Source organism: Bufo gargarizans, chromosome 1, assembly GCF_014858855.1.
Source record: "Bufo gargarizans isolate SCDJY-AF-19 chromosome 1, ASM1485885v1, whole genome shotgun sequence".
NCBI classification, from domain to species: domain Eukaryota; kingdom Metazoa; phylum Chordata; class Amphibia; order Anura; family Bufonidae; genus Bufo; species Bufo gargarizans.
Window position 1 is genome coordinate 586,268,905 of NC_058080.1, and position 16,762 is coordinate 586,285,666.

The 16,762-nt window shown below is 42.1% G+C and overlaps 1 protein-coding gene across 1 annotated transcript in view; it reads right to left on the reverse strand.

Moving 5' to 3' along the window:
• KSR2 (kinase suppressor of ras 2) overlaps positions 1-16,762 on the reverse strand; it is a 569,936-nt gene that overhangs the window by 161,079 nt on the left and 392,095 nt on the right. The window contains exons 8-9 of the mRNA XM_044290777.1: positions 11,539-11,606; positions 9,616-9,734 (exon numbers count right to left, since the gene is read on the reverse strand). Coding sequence (XP_044146712.1) covers positions 9,616-9,734; positions 11,539-11,606 — 187 coding nt within the window. The remainder of the gene's footprint in view (positions 1-9,615; positions 9,735-11,538; positions 11,607-16,762) is intronic.

The window sequence follows — 16,762 nt, forward strand, 5'->3', positions numbered from 1 at the left end:
TAAATTTCTGTATAGGCGACAAAACTTTTGTCTTCCCAAAATTTGACCTTTCTGTCCTGATTAAATGATAAATCTTTTTTCAGTGAAACTAATTTATTTCAGTGCATTAAACATCATTTGGGAGGGCTTTAGCTTTTCATATGAGCTATTTCTAACACCAATTGATTAATTAAAAGTCAGGATAATAGCAGGAGTTTCTACAAAATAGAGAAACGACAAGACTTTTGTCAGGGACTGTAGTATATGTATCTATTGTTTCATATTATGTCATAATAGCCCATAGGTAAATAGATATCCCAACATACATATGTTGTGACTCGCTAGAATAACGAATCCTGTATTTCAGATCACACGGTCTGCATTCAACAGCGTCCGGACTCCGGCAAAAAAGCTATTAGTAAGAATTCTTATGTCCATATATCTATTTAGCAGATTGTACCGGTATGTGGACACACCACCGCACACATAGTTGCTATTTACTTACAGTTGTATGCGGAGGTAGAAACAATCCGTGCCTGCCGTAGTGTCCCACGTGGTCTCTGGCACATACAAATCTTACCTTCAACTGTTTGTTCCTCGTTGCTGAGTGTATCGCAGCTTACTGATCGTGGTATTAGCTCGTCACATTAGAGTGTATCAAAGCTCGCTGCCACATGTTAACTTTGATACAGATGGAAAGACTTTGTCCCGGTAGTGGCTTCACTTCCTCAAGTGGTGATTCCTCAAAAGTTATATATATGTATTTCTAATTCAGCATTCAGACCTTCCGGTGAAAAGGAATTCATCTAAAAAATTCTCCTCGATTCCAATCTAGACATCCTACTAATGTGATCTCCTCTCCTCCAATGTCTGTCCACTTTTTCTAGTGCCACATACTTTAAACCTGTTGGATCTTGGTTATGCATTTTTTTTCCTTCATATGGAGCGCTTCATATCTAACTTTTGAGGAATCACCACTTGAGGAAGTGAAGCCACTACCGGGACAAAGTCTTTCCACCTCTATCAAAGGTAACACGTGGGACTTTGATTTCTTCATCACACCGCACATGAAACCAGCGAGCTTCGATACACTCTAATGTGACGAGCTAATACCACGATCAGTAAACTGGGATACACTCAGCAACAAGGAACAAACAGCCGAAGGTAAGATTTGTATGTGCCAGGGACCACGTGGGACACCACCATAGGCACGGATTGTTTCTACCCCCGCATCCAACTGTAAGTAAAAAGCTATGTGTGCGATGATGTGTCCACATACTGGTACAATCTGCTAAATAGATATATGGACATATGAATACTTACTAATAGCTTCCTTGACGGAGTTTGGACACTGTTGAATGCAGACTGTGTGATCTGAAATACAGGATTCGTTATTCTAGCGAGTCACAACATATGTATCTATTTACCTATGGGCTATTGTGACATAATATGGAACAATAGATACATATACTACAGCTAGCTATATATCAAACACTACTGGAAACTGAACTTTTGAACAATTAACTGTCAGCTTTATACTATGCGGTTCAGTATGCCTATGATATAAACTTAATTTTTACACCTACAGAATCTAGTGCACTGCATTGTCAATTTATTTGAAGGTGACTGCTTGACCAGAACTTTGTATACAGACTGTATGAAATTTGATTTAACAGTTTTAAAACATGATATATGCTGCTATAGTAATACAAGTTCAGATGGTGATAATTCTTCCAGTCACGTTGATTATAGAAACCAACTCATGTAACTGGACGTAACTGGATGATTTTATCTTATTGCATTTTTAACCTCTTTATTTTTTCAACCCTATTTTAAGTTATTTAATTTTGCAAATATTGTACAGTAGTTTTATGTCTATAAATACATTTTTGGGTGCTACAGAGATATCCAAGATGCATGTGATTCCATATGCTGTGTGCCTACCTCCATATAAAGATTTTCTGTGATTATTGTACGACAAGTCGAATAGGTTAGAGCACCTATTCCATAACAACATCTAGGAGAGCCACCTTATCATCATTTTATTATTGAAATACTTTTTTGTGCCACTAATACACGCCAAAAAGGGCTTTAGAACATATAACTGCACCGCTGAAAAGCAAATAGCCCCTTATTTTTTGCCACTTATACATGACACAAAAGGCTTTAGAACATATAACTGCACCGCTGACTGGCAAATATATATTTTCTTTTTTCACTAATACACACCACAAAAGACTTTAGAACATATAACTGCACTGAAATATTTCCTTGTAATAAACCCTGCTAATGCCTGTATCAAACAGCACTTGACCCTAATAGGAACAGTTTGCTGGAATTATAGAGCTGTATAATGGCAATTTCGATTCCCAGTCAGTGCAGCAAGGTGTAATAGGATTGTTCCTATTACCCAGGCTGTAACCTCCCCTACTGAACCCTGTTCAACATAAATGCTGTGGAAGGATTCCTCGCTATCCTTTCCCTACACCTTGAATAATCTTTCCCTGCACTTGGAAATCGTTTTTTTAGCACACTGAAGTTTTTTCTACCACTGTCCCTACCACCTGCTGACGTCTCTCCCTGCACTAAGCACACTAGTAAATGGCAGAATCCAAGATGGCTGAGGCTATTTATAGGGCTGTGACATCGTAGAGCTGGCTGCTGATTGGCTGCATGCATGGCATTATGGGTGAACCCGTCTTCCCAGTGTTCCTTGCTCCATGTCCTCACATCTGCAGCAGCCATTTTAGGAAAAAATGGGATCCGTTACCACGAAGAGTGAGGAAATTCCGCTTCGGTGCGAATTGAATTTATTCAGAAATTCGGATCGAATTCCACTTCATCAGCTTCGATTCGCTCACCTCTAACTGTCACTGTCACATTTCCATGTCTTCATGGTTCATATGCATTCTATCATTGCTGTTATTGCCCTACTGTATATTTGATGCTTAAAGGGGTTGTGTAATGAGTCATATTCTACAATTTCAAACCAGAACCTGGATCTGAATATTTTTGTAATTTCACATAAGAATTTTTTTTTTGTATAGCCAGTGAGTTATTCAATAAAATGTATCAGTATAGCACCACCTACTGTTTGTTCTTTTATGTTCTGTTAGAAGCTGTGGCAGTTACAGGGAGAGAGCTGCAGCAGAAAGGACATGCCCCCTGAGCTACCAGGCTGAAGATAATTTGGCTGAGCAATTGCGTCAGTGAATGTGGAGATCGCTGGATCCATGTGAGGTACAGGGCTAGTTCTAGCTTTGTTAGAAAGAGATTGTCATGTACTATATGATGTCTGGTTTTTCCTTTTTTCATTAAGCACAGCATAACCCCTTTAAGTTTGTCCTTGCAATCTCCCTATAACTAGGACCTGATATGATCAGCCCCTCCTTTCCTGTTTGTGGAGGCAGCCATTTTACCAGGTAAAATACTGGTCAATACATATAAGAATAGACATATTGTCTCTTCACACTGCAGCCTAGGTATTGATTCAGAAGATCCCAGTCTTCAGATTAGTAAATAGGTCTAGTTATGATGTGGCTTCTGGTCTCTGTCATTTAACCAGGGAACAGTCATTTTTGAAGTCTGAGAATGTATAGGGTATAAGTGGCATTTTTGAAGTCTACCAAAACTGTTTGCCCACATTTGTCATACTGGTTGTCACCCAACTATCAGATTAGTGTAAAAAATTAAAATCATACATCATATAGCACATGACAATCTATTTCTAACAAAACTTGAACCAACTCTGTACCTCACATTGATCCAGAGATCTCCCCATTCATTGCTCAAATTATTTATTTCAAGCTGGCAGCTCGGTGAGGGGAGGGGGGGGGGTCGACCTTTCACATCTTACAGTATCTCAGAAAACTGAGTACACCCCTCACATGTTTGTAAATATTTTATTATATCTTACTATAGAAAAACACTAAAGATATGACACTGATACAATGTAAAATAGTCAGTGTACCGCTTGTATAACATTGTAAATATGGTGTGCCCTCAAAATAACTCAACACACAGCCATTAATGTCTAAACCGCTGGCAACAAAAGTGAGTACATCCCTAAGTGAAAATGGCCAAATTGTGCCCAATTAGCCATTTTCCCTCTCCGGTGTCATGTGACTTGTTAGTGTTACAAGGTCTCAGGTGTGACTGGGGAGCAGGTGTGTTAAATTTGGTGTTATCGCTCTCACACTCTCATACTGGTCACTGGAAGTTCAACATGGCACCTCATGGCAAAGAACTCTCTGAGGATATGAAAAAAAATTGTTGCCCTACATAAAGAAGACCTAGGCTATAAGAAGATTGCCAACACCCTAAAACTGAGCTGTAGCACGTTGGCCAAGACCTTACAGTGGTTTAACAAGAAAAGTTTCAATCAGAACAGGCCTCGCCAAGAAGTTGAGTGCACGTGCTCAGCGTCATATCCAGAGGTTGCCTTTTCAAAATAGATGTATGAGTACTGCCGACATTGCTGCAGAGGTTAAAGGGGTGGGGGGGTCAGCCTGTCAGTGCTCAGACCATATGCCACACACTGCATCAAATTGGTCTGAATGGCTGTTTTCACAGAAGGAAGCATCTTCTAAAGATGATGTGCAAGAAAGCCTGCAAACAGTTAGCTGAAGACAAGCAGACTAAGGACATGGATTACTGGAACCATGTCCTATGGTCTGATGAGACCAAGATAAACTTATTTGGCTCAGATGGTGTCAAGCATGTGTGGTGGCAACCAGGTGAGCAGTACAAAGACAAGTATGTCTTGCCTACAGTCAAGCATGGTGGTGGGAGTGTCATGGTTTGGGGCTGCATGAGTGCTGCTGGCTGTGGGGAGCTACAGGTAAATCAGGGAACCATGAATGCCTACATGTACGTTCACATACTGAAGCAGAGCATGATGCCCTCCCTTCGGAAACTAGGCCACAGGGAAGTTTTCCAACATGATAATGACCCCAAACACACCTCCAAGACCACCACTGACTTCCTAAAGAAACTGAGGGTGAAGGTGCTGGACTGGCCAAGCATGTCTCCAGACCTAAACCCTATTGAGCATCTGTAGGGCATCCTCAAATGGAAGGTGGAGAAGCACAAAGTCTCTAACATCCACCAGCTCCGTGATGTCATCATGGAGGAGTGGAAGAGGATTCCAGTGGCAACCTGTGAAGCTCTAGTGAACTCCATGCCCAAGAGAGTTAAGGCAGTGCTGGAAAATAATGGTGGCCACACAAAATATTGACACTTTGGGCACAATTTGGTAATTTTCACTTAGGGGTGTACTCACTTTTATTGCCAGCGTTTTAGACATTAATGGCTGTGTGTTGAGTTTTTTTGAGGGCACACCAAATTTACACTGTTATACAAGCTGTACACTGACTACTTTACATAGTATCAACGTGGGATACCAATGAGCAATAAATAAACCGGAAACTGGTTATACAGCACAATTAAAACGCAAGTGTCAAAGATGAATAGCTCCTAAATGGGACAAACCCAGGCACTCAGCATACAAAAATATAATAATATTTTTTTTTATATATATATATATATATATATATATATATATACAAAAATATATCTTTATTGAAATAAATAAAACAAATAAATAGATACATTAATTGTCAAAGACAAACACAACCACATGCAGAGTGCACACAACACGTCGGGACATCAAATCATAGCATTGCGAGTGGGTAGAGGTGGGATGGAAAGACAAGTACAAATAAATACAAAATCAAACCATGTGGCTCCCCACCTAGATACAAAACCATGATTCACAACATATACACAATACAGACCCGGCTAGTAGAACCTCCAAGAGACCCTGACACTTGTTTCACGTCAGCTTCCTCAGGGGCAGGAAGCTGACGCAGAACACGTGGTGCATAGCTATATAACATTTTTGACATATTTTTCAGACTATACGACTTACCGGACTATAAGACTTACCAAAGATTTAGAGGAGGAAAATTTAAAAATAGATTTTTCATCAGACCTCAGATCAGACCCCCAATCCTTTTCAAACCATCAACTCAAACCACAATTCTTCATCAGACTTCAGATCAGACCCCAAAATAAAACCCCTAAGCTCTATCAGACCTCAGATCAGACCCCCTGAAACCACATCAGCCTTAGATCAGACCCCAAGAGCCTCAGAATGGACCCACATGAGCCTCAGATGGAACAAGGAAGAGCCTTAGATCGGACACTCATGAGCCTCAGATTGGACCCCCATCAGTAAGGGTGAGCAAATTGCGCTTCGGACCCAAGATCCGAAGTCGATTCATTCCCCAACTTTGTTTTAATGCTGTACAGCATTAAAATATATGGGCTTCGTGGAGGCAAAATTTGTTAAGTCTGAAGTCGCAAGAGACTTTGGTGAATAACTTCTGCCTTCGATTCTACAATTTTAAAAACATTTTAAAACAGGAATCCAAAGTCAGATCCGGTACCAGATGGTCCTCGGTACTTAAGCCGACATCGGATTCCTGTTTTTAAAATGTTTTTAAAGTTGTAGAATTGAAGGCTGAAGTTATTCACAGAGAGACTTCAGACTTAACGAATTTTGCCTCCGCGAAGCCCATACATTTTAATGCTGTACAGACAGGTTTCCATACAGCATTAAAACGCAGGCACTGCCACTCTGCAGATCCACTCACCGCTCCCTAGTGTTCTTCCAGTCCGCGCTGCATTGTGACCTGACATCGCACAGCAGTAGGTCATAGTGTGCACCTACATGCACTACACTGTACGCAGTCAGGACACAAAGCAGAGCCCAGAAGAAGACCAGGGAGGGTAAGTACAGCCTCACTGCTCCCCAGGCCTCCTGCATACTAATGACCACTTCCATAATGGAAGTGGTCATTAGCATTTGGACTATAAGATGCACTGCCATTTTTTTCCCCACTTTTGGGGGGGAGGGGAAGTCTGTGTTATAGTGTAAAAATATGGTACATGCAATTACAGAAGTATTCAGATACAGGTGCTTGTCTAAAAAATGTAGACTATTTTTCATGGAACAACCCCTTTAAGTCTGAAATGTCCCTTCTAATGCTGGGGCTACAGAATGATTCTGACCAAGACCCACTGAATGACAAAAGGTGGATGTTTAGCAGTACAGCCCCCAAACACTACTGGATTTTTTGGTGATTCTTCACAGCTACACAGTGATCTTGTGACCAAGATTGTCATATAGCCCCATCCTAAAACCAGATGCAAGTAGACTGTATAGGCAAGAAGGGAACTATGCAGGCTACTTACTTTGCATAGTGATCAATGATTCACTGTACACTAGTGCTGAATTTTCCATTGTTAATGTTAAGACATTTAGTAATTTACACATATTTACTCACTATACTGTATATTTTTTCAGACAGTCAAACAGACACAGCTAAAAGCTAGGGAACACCGGAGCCCGAAGAGACCACACTGCTCAATAACCAGCGATACCACTGAAGGCAATGGGAAGTTCATTGCTTCCGATCTCGAATAACCATGGGTTAGATCTTACGTTATAAATGGGAAGAACATGCTGTAATTGCAATGACTGACATAAAACAAATCAATGTAATGCAATCAGGCCTGTGTTTCCTGTTATCTGTTGTGTGGTGTAGATGTGCAGATTTATCATTTGTCCCTGACTCTATTCATCTGTACAAATCCATTATTATCCATGCCAGGCCAATAAATTCTCCGGTACGTACAAACCGGATTCCAAAAAAGTTGGGACACTATACAAATCGTGAATAAAAACTGAATGCAATGATGTGGAGGTGCCAACTTCTAATATTTTATTCAGAATAGAACATAAATCACGGAACAAAAGTTTAAACTGAGAAAATGTACCATTTTAAGGGAGAAATATGTTGAATCAGAATTTCATGGCGTCAACAAATCCCCCAAAAGTTGGGACAAGGCCATTTTCACCACTGTGTGGCATCTCCCCTTCTTCTTACAACACTCAGCAGACGTCTGGGGACCGAGGAGACCAGTTTCTCAAGTTTAGAAATAGGAAAGCTCTCCCATTCTTGTCTAATACAGGCCTCTAACTGTTCAATCGTCTTGGGCCTTCTTTGTTGCACCTTCCTCTTTATGATGCGCCAAATGTTCTCTATAGGTGAAAGATCTGGACTGCAGACTGGCCATTTCAGTAGCCGGATCCTTCTCCTACGCAGCCATGATGTTGTGATTGATGCAGAATGTGGTCTGGCATTATCTTGTTGAAAAATGCAGGGTCTTCCCTGAAAGAGATGACGTCTGGATGGGAGCATATGTTGTTCTAGAACCTGAATATATTTTTCTGCATTGATGGTGCCTTTCCAGACATGCAAGCTGCCCATTCCACACGCACTCATGCAACCCCATACCATCAGAGATGCAGGCTTCTGAACTGAGCGTTGATAACAACTTGGGTTGTCCTTGTCCTCTTTGGTCCGGATGACATGGCGTCCCAGATTTCCAAAAAGAACTTCGAATCGTGACTCGTCTGACCACAGAACAGTCTTCCATTTTGCCACACTCCATTTTAAATGATCCCTGGCCCAGTGAAAATGCCTGAGCTTGTGGATCTTGCTTAGAAATGGCTTCTTCTTTGCACTGTAGAGTTTCAGCTGGCAACGGCAGATGGCACGGTGGATTGTGTTCACTGACAATGGTTTCTGGAAGTATTCCTGAGCCCATTCTGTGATTTCCTTTACAGTAGCATTCCTGTTTGTGGAGCAGTGTCGCTTAAGGGCCCGGAGATCACGGGCATCCAGTATGGTTTTACGGCCTTGACCTTTACGCACAGAGATTGTTCCAGATTCTCTGAATCTTCGGATGATGTTATGCACAGTTGATGATGATAGATGCAAAGTCTTTGCAATTTTTCGCTGGGTAACACCTTTCTGATATTGCTCCACTATCTTTCTGCGCAACATTGTGGGAATTGGTGATCCTCTACCCATCTTGGCTTCTGAGAGACACTGCCACTCTGAGAAGCTCTTTTTATACCCAATCATGTTGCCAATTGACCTAATTAGTGTTAATTGGTCTTCCAGCTCTTCGTTATGCTCAAATTTACTTTTTCCAGCCTCTTATTGCTACTTGTCCCAACTTTTTTGGGATTTGTTGACACCGTGAAAATTTGAATCAACGTATTTTTCCTTTAAAATGATACATTTACTCGGATTAAACGTTTGATCTGTCATCTACGTTCTATTACAAATAAAATATTGACATTTGCCATCACCACATCATTGCATTCAGTTTTTATTCACAATTTGTTTAGTGTCCCAACTTTTTTGGAATCCGGTTTGTATATCCACATGTCTTGCCTATTGATACTGACAACACAAATGTGATTTGACCAACATAGCTTCCTACATTTACCTTCTTTTTTCCCATCCTCTGACTATATCTGAACTAGATGATTGTATGCTAGTAGAATGATGCTTGCCATAAACCAGGCACCATGTCCTAAAATATGAATTTTGCCATGATTATTGACACAATAAATTCTATATGCATGTTTGGTCTTCCTTGTATACTACCATTCAGACCACTTCTGGGTTTTGGTCTGGTCACCATCTGGATTTTGCCAAAAGCTGGACAAGGAATATGCAGTCAAACTGCTTATTGTAGTGGTATTTAATGACTTACCTTGTTAATTTTGTTGGTTTTAGGAAGGGTTTGGCTAACATGGAGGTCTGAGTACCGGGGAGGTTTTCTTAAGGGATTGTTGATGTCACATGGTACAGATTCAGTCCTAACTAGTCGTGCTGAAATTAAAATGAATAAACTGTTAGTAAAAATACATTCTAGATAGACATCATCTGGTTTAGTAGAAAAGTGTGGCACTTGCTGGATATCCCCCCTTTAGTCGCAGCAGAACATCTTATACAAGCTGCTGCATGCCACCGACACTCCAGTATGTATATCAACAGAGGTTACATGGGTTCTTTGAGACTATCAGAGTTTATTGAGGTGAGAAGCTCAGATCTCAACTTTTCAATATACTATACAAGTAGTGCCTTGGTTCCCATGAGCATACAGTATCTCAAGGACTGTGGCTACATCTGCACTGATATTAGTTTAGAAGAGTACATAGAGTTCTGTGTAGGCATTTCACATCCTCCACAAATACAGGAATGTCTATAGCCGGGGTCCCTCAGATCAGCTTGGAGGCTGAATTATAACATATACTACACTGGACTGTGCAAGCACTTATTACACTGGACAATTATTCTCATCATTTTTTTAATTTCAGAATGGCTGTAAAGTCTTAGGTTCCATTCACACGTCCGCAACTGTTTTGTGGTCCACAAATTGCTGATCCGCAAAATTACGGACACCAGCCATGTGCGTTCCGGCACTATAATAGAAATGCCTTTTCTTGTCCGTGGCTGCGGACAAGAATAGGACGTATTCTATTTTTTTGCGGGGCCACGGAGTGGAAGTGCGGATGTGGACAGCACACAGTGTGCTGTCCGCATCTTTTGCGGACCCCGTTGAAACTGAATGGGGTCTCACCCATTCCGCAAAATTGAGGAATGGATGCAGACCCATTTTGCGGACGTGTGAATGGACCCTAAGTCTACACAAAGTCGCATCACATGAGGATCCAAGATCACAAAACATTTTTATTGGCAGTGACGCCTGCACTAACACATTGTGATCATTGTGACTGCACTGTGTCTGTACATCAACCCTGCACTGCCACCTCACTAAGTGAACAATGCTCAATGAAGTCTCTTTGTTTCACTGAGGTTATTTAGTTTAGTGCTATTATTAAGAGAAGCAAAATAGTCTTGCGGGTCTGATACCTTTTAATGGCCAACAAAAATAGAATCAGTGATGTTACATAGCAAACGTTTGAGACAACTTCAGTCTCTTCGTCAGACATACTACAAGAGTGAAGAAAAGGCAATATATATATATATATATATATATATATATATATATATACACCAGAGAAGTGATATGGTGTAATGAATGGACAATTGAAAAATATCAAAAAGATCTTGTGAATGAGTCGTTAATTACAGTATCTTACATATAATCGGTGTGAACGTATTAGGGCTGTTTCACTCGAGCGGATGCCGTGCGTGGCATCCGCTCCGTGAAAGAGTGCCAAGACCCGATGCGGACAGCAGAGGCACGGAGCATTAACATGACTGATAATGCTCCGTGCCTCTCTGTGATCTCTTTACTACGAAATCACAGTGACTGTGATTTCGTAGTAAAGAGATCACAGAAAGGCACGGAGCATTATCAGTCTGAAGCTACTTTCACACTTAGTATTTTTTCAACAAGTTCTGAACGGATCCATCGTATGCATTATATGAGCGGATCTGTCTGGGCAGACCCCAGACGGATCCGCTCTGAACGCAAGTGTGAAAGTAGCCTAAGAACACTAAACCAGTTTTCGACTGGCTAACACAGTACCACACTTTTCCCTTTTTCTTTTGACTGAGGTCATCTAAACATTAGCTTTCAAAATTTAGTGAAAATCTGAAAAATGTAGTAAGTCCTCATTCTGCTAATATCTTACAACTGAAATCTCTGTACAAACAGGATACATACCTCCCCGATGTATAATTAATAAATGACATGGAGGGGCCTCTTTGGTGCATTTGTTGTGGCACTTTAGTCTAAAATGGAGAAGGAAACATCATAAACTAGTTATTATAAAAAGTAATATGTAAGTGAACACAATAGCAAATTATAGTTAGTCAGCTGCCTGGCCCTATCAATCAAGGCTGGAGGAGCAAGGGGGTACAGAATCGCTTGGGTCTGCCCTCAGTGCACTTAACTGCTCATTTACATATGGAATAAAAGTACTTTTTCTCCAGAATGAAGCAACAGATCGGTAAGTGAAAGGTATCATTACATTCAGCTGAGCTAGCCCTACAAGGCATTGTGTCTGATTTAACAGTGAATTTTCTGATGACTGACTCACTTTAAAGGTAAGTTGCCTAGATGTTTCTAGGACTCATATAGTTATCGCTGATTGGTCTTGGTCAATTCAAATAGGGCACCTAGGGCATCAGTACCTACATAGAGTAAGAATTACTCTGTCGCCTGCCCCCCTCCCACAGTGATACCTGTAACGAGATCTATACATTCCTGCTTCTTGCTGATCCTTTCCATGGCTCCCGGGCTGTCTTCATTGGACTTTCAATCCCAGTCTGACAACTTCTGCACGGACTAGGTCAACTGCACTGCTGCAGACTAAACTGTGACGTGTCCGTAAGTGACACATGACTGCTGGGCTGTCATTGGCTATGCTGCCACACATGACTTTATTCATGTGGAAGACATCCCGGGAACCACGGAGTGGCAGGCAGCAGGTAAGTATAGATCTCTTCAAAGATATTGCTGAGCAGGGGGAAAAAACAAAACAAAAAAACGGGCAACCCCTTTAGGCTTACCTAACTAATTTGAGAACATCAAAATATTAACATTATTTAACATCATTTTTTAAAGAAAAATGAGTAGAAATAATAGCATGTAAAATTAATATTATATCACACGTAGCAGTAGTAGTACGTAACTTTTGAAGGTTTTAGGAACTACTGTATTTTACTAGTGAACAACATATACGCAGGTCCAGGGGGGAAATGCCTAAAAAGCCATTGGCCAGACAGATGGTTATTATAAATATAGTCAAGAGAAAAGTACTGTGTTATATATAACATATAGCTGAAAAAAGTTACTCATTCCCTAAGGTCATTACTAGTGATGGACGAACATCGGCCGGGATGATTCGCAAACACGCGTTTGCGATTAAATGTTCGCAAACCGCGCGTTCGTGGCGGGCCCCAATCACTATAATGGCAGGCGAACCTGAAAAACCTTTCGGTCATGTTTGCAGCCATCAAACACTTACTAGAAGTACACAAATAGTCCCACAACATGGACAGTGATATACCAGAGGGGGATCATTGGCAAAAATTCCCACAAAAATGTTTATTTTAATCAGGGGCCATTTTTATGCATCTTAAAGGGAAACTCTCAAAAATGTGCCCTGCTGGAGCCTAGAAAAATGCATATGTTAATGTAAAAAAAAATTCTACCATGGAACTGTATGGTGATTACGGCATCAGTCTGAGGCATCTGTTAACGCATACATTTTTGGTATGCATTAAATGGATGGCAAAAATAGGATGTGAACCCAGCCCTAGTGTCAGAATAAGCACCAGTACAAAGCGGAGCAGAGTGGAGGAGAGGAGAGGCCGCTATGTACTGACAGAGTGCTACCTGGTCCTGGTGGTCAGGGATGAGGACTGTGCTTCCCAAGGATCATTTCCTACTGTGAAATACAAGGCACAGTATAATACACTAGAATCTATATAACATAAAAATATTAGCCCTACCTCCGAATAATAATACAATTAGGTGGTCTATTTATATAGAAATACGTTTATGATAGGCGTATTTCTGACACAGATTGTGGCGCAAAGGTCCTTAACGCCGCAATCTGCATATTTTTCCCGCTCATGCTAGGTCTAAAAAAGGATGGCGTGGGCAGGGAAAGGGATACAGTTATGGCCATCCAGTTATTGAATACTACCATACATTGACCGGATAACACCTCTGTACAATGACCAGATAACACCGCCATACCGTGACGGGATAAAAGGATATACGAGGGCACAGTACATGACTAGGGGCACTGCACAGGGTGTGGTAAGAGGGCACAATGCAGGGTATAAGGGGACACAGTATGGGGTGAGGGGCACAGTAAAGGCTGGGGGGCACAGTCACATGATTCTGTGACATTAGAAGGTCCTTTTGGTGAATGCGGTTCATACGCCACCATAATGAGAGGCAGAGGAGTGAGACAGGGGTGTGATTATTAGAGATAAAAAAAATTTAACTGTCGGCAAGTAGAGGCCCCCAAAATTAGGCAATAGGCATTCACCTGACAGCAAAGAACTTTGCATTCTCTGGCTGGAGGTACATTAGGCGATCACAGGATAAATATGTAAACTGTAGGCCAGTACAGGCCCCAAAAATTAAGCATTCACCTGACAGAAAAGAACTTGTGATTATGTGGCTGGAGGTACATTAGGCGGTCACAGATAATTTTTTTTACTGAAGGCCACTGGAGTACAGGCCACAAAAATTAGGCATTCACCTGACAGAAAATAACTTGTGATTCTGTGGCTGGAGGTACATTAGGCGGTCACAGGATAGATATTTACCTGTCGGCCAGTACAGGCCCCAAAAATTAGCCAATAGGCATTCACCTGACAGGAAAGAACTTTGGATTCTGTGGCTGGAGGTATATTAGACAGTCAAAGGATAAATATTTAACTGTCGGCCAGTACAGGCCCCAAAAAATAGGCAAGTGGCATTCACCTGACAGCAAAGAACTTTGGATTCTGTGGCTTGAGGTACATTAAGCGATCACAGGATAAATATATAACTGTAGGCCAGTACAGGCCCAAAAAATTAAGAATTCACCTGACAGAAAAGAACTTGTGATTATGTGGTGGAGGTAAATTAGGGGGTCACAGAATAAAATGTTTACTGTAGGCCACTGGAGTACAGGCCACAAAAATTAGGCATTCACCTGACAGAAAATAACTTGTGATTCTGTGGCTGGAGGTACGTACATTAGGCGGTCACAGGATAACTATGTAACAGTCGGCCAGTACAGGCCACATAAATTAGGCCTTTTATGCCGCATTATATACATAAGGCAAGGACCATTCTTTGTTCTGGGAGGTGGCGGATATGTGTGGGCTTGCATGAGGAAATTCAATTACACGTGGTCATCACAGGTGTTAAATTCCTTCGAGATCCATGCCTCATTCATTTTTTTAAATGTGAGGTAGTCTACACTGTCGTGAGCTAGGTGAGTGTGCTTATCGGTCACGATCCCCCTGCTGCGCTGAACATCCTTTCAGACAGGACACTCGATGAGGGGCAAGCCAAGAGTTCCATTGCAAATTGTGCCAGCTCTGGCCACAGGTCAAGCCTGCACACCCAGTAGTCAACGGGTTCCTCGCTTCTCAGAGCGTCCACATCGGCTGTTAACCCGATGTAGTCGGACACCCGTCGGTCTAGGTGTTCCCTGAGGCTGGATCCGGAGGGCGGCTGTCGATGGGTTCGCTGCAAGTATGATCTCATATCCGAAGTGACCAACACATCTTTAAACCACCCTCTTTTTGCAGGTGCAATAGGATTAGTACCTGCACCTGTTTCGCTGTGGGTGGAAATTCCTCTGCCAGTGCCTGCAACAGCAGAATGCAGCATCTCTCGCAGCGAGGCCTGGAAATACTGCATTCTGACAGCCCTCTGTGATGCTGGTAACATGTCTGCCATTTTGAATTTGTACCGGGGGTCTAAGTACATTGCCACCCAGTACAGGTCCTTGATCTTTATGCTTTTTATACGGGGGTTCCTCTTCAAACACTGGAGCATGAAGGCCCCCATTTGCACTAAATTGGAAGCGGTGGAGTGCCCTGACTCCTGCTCATCTCCCAGGAGAATGTCATCCTTGGTCTCCTCCCCCCAGCCACAGACAACACTAGGAATCCCCGAAAAGTTTAAAGCCTGCTCTTCTTGCTCCTCCTCCTCCTCCACCCAGCCACCTTCCTCCACTGACTCTTCTTCAGACTCTTGCTGACTTGTCTCAGATGGAGTAGCCCCCTGGAAATTCATTCAGCATTGCGACTTCCTCATCTTCCTGCTCCTGCTCCTTGACGGCTTGATCACTGACACGACTCACTGCACGCAGAAAGAAGACGTAAGGTACGATGTCACTGATGGTGCCCTGGCTGCAATTGACCAGTTTGGTGATCTCATCAAATGGCCGCAGAAGTCTGCATGCGTCGCGCGTGAGCAGCCACTGGCGCGGTGAAAAAAAAAAAAAAATCCCCAGAACCTGTCCTGCTGCAGAGTTCATACAGGTAGTCGTTGATGGCACGTTGCTGCTGGAGCAGCCTATCAAGCATATACAAGGTGGAGTTCCAACGCGTCGGGTAGTCACAAATCAGACGTCTGACGGGCAAGTGGTGTCGCCTCTGAACGTCAGCAAGGCGAGCCATGGCAGTGTAAGATCTTCTAAAATGGCCAGAGATTTTCCTGGCCTGCCGCAAGACGTCCTGGACCCCGGGGTATTTGGCAACAAATCGCTGCACGACTAAGTTCAGGACGTGTGCCATGCACGGCACTTGTGTCATTTTGCAATGTTTCAGCGCGCTCAGCAGATTGGCACCGTTGTAATGTACTGATAAACATTAGACTTTCATATATTTTAGATTCATTACACACAACTGAAGTAGTTCAAGCCTTTTATTGTTTTAATATTGATGATTTTGGCATACAGCTCATGAAAACCCAAAATTCCTATCTAAAAAAATTAGCATATTTCATCCGACCAATAAAAGAAAAGTATTTTTAATACAAAAAAAGTCAACCTTCAAATAATGATGTTCAGTTATGCACTCAATACTTGGTCGGGAATCCTTTTGCAGAAATGACTGCTTCAATGCGGCGTGGCATGGAGGCAATCAGCCTGTGGCACTGCTGAGGTGTTATGGAGGCCCAGGATGCTTCGATAGCGGCCTTAAGCTCATCCAGAGTGTTGGGTCTTGCGTCTCTCAACTTTCTCTTCTCAATATCCCACAGATTCTCTATGTGAGCAGGTGCCAGGTCGTGCTGAAAAATGAAATCTTCATCTCCATAAAGCTTTTCAGCAGATGGAAGCATGAAGTGCTCCAAAATCTCCTGATAGCTAGCTGCATTGACCCTGCCCTTGATAAAACACAGTGGACCAACACCAGCAGCTGACATG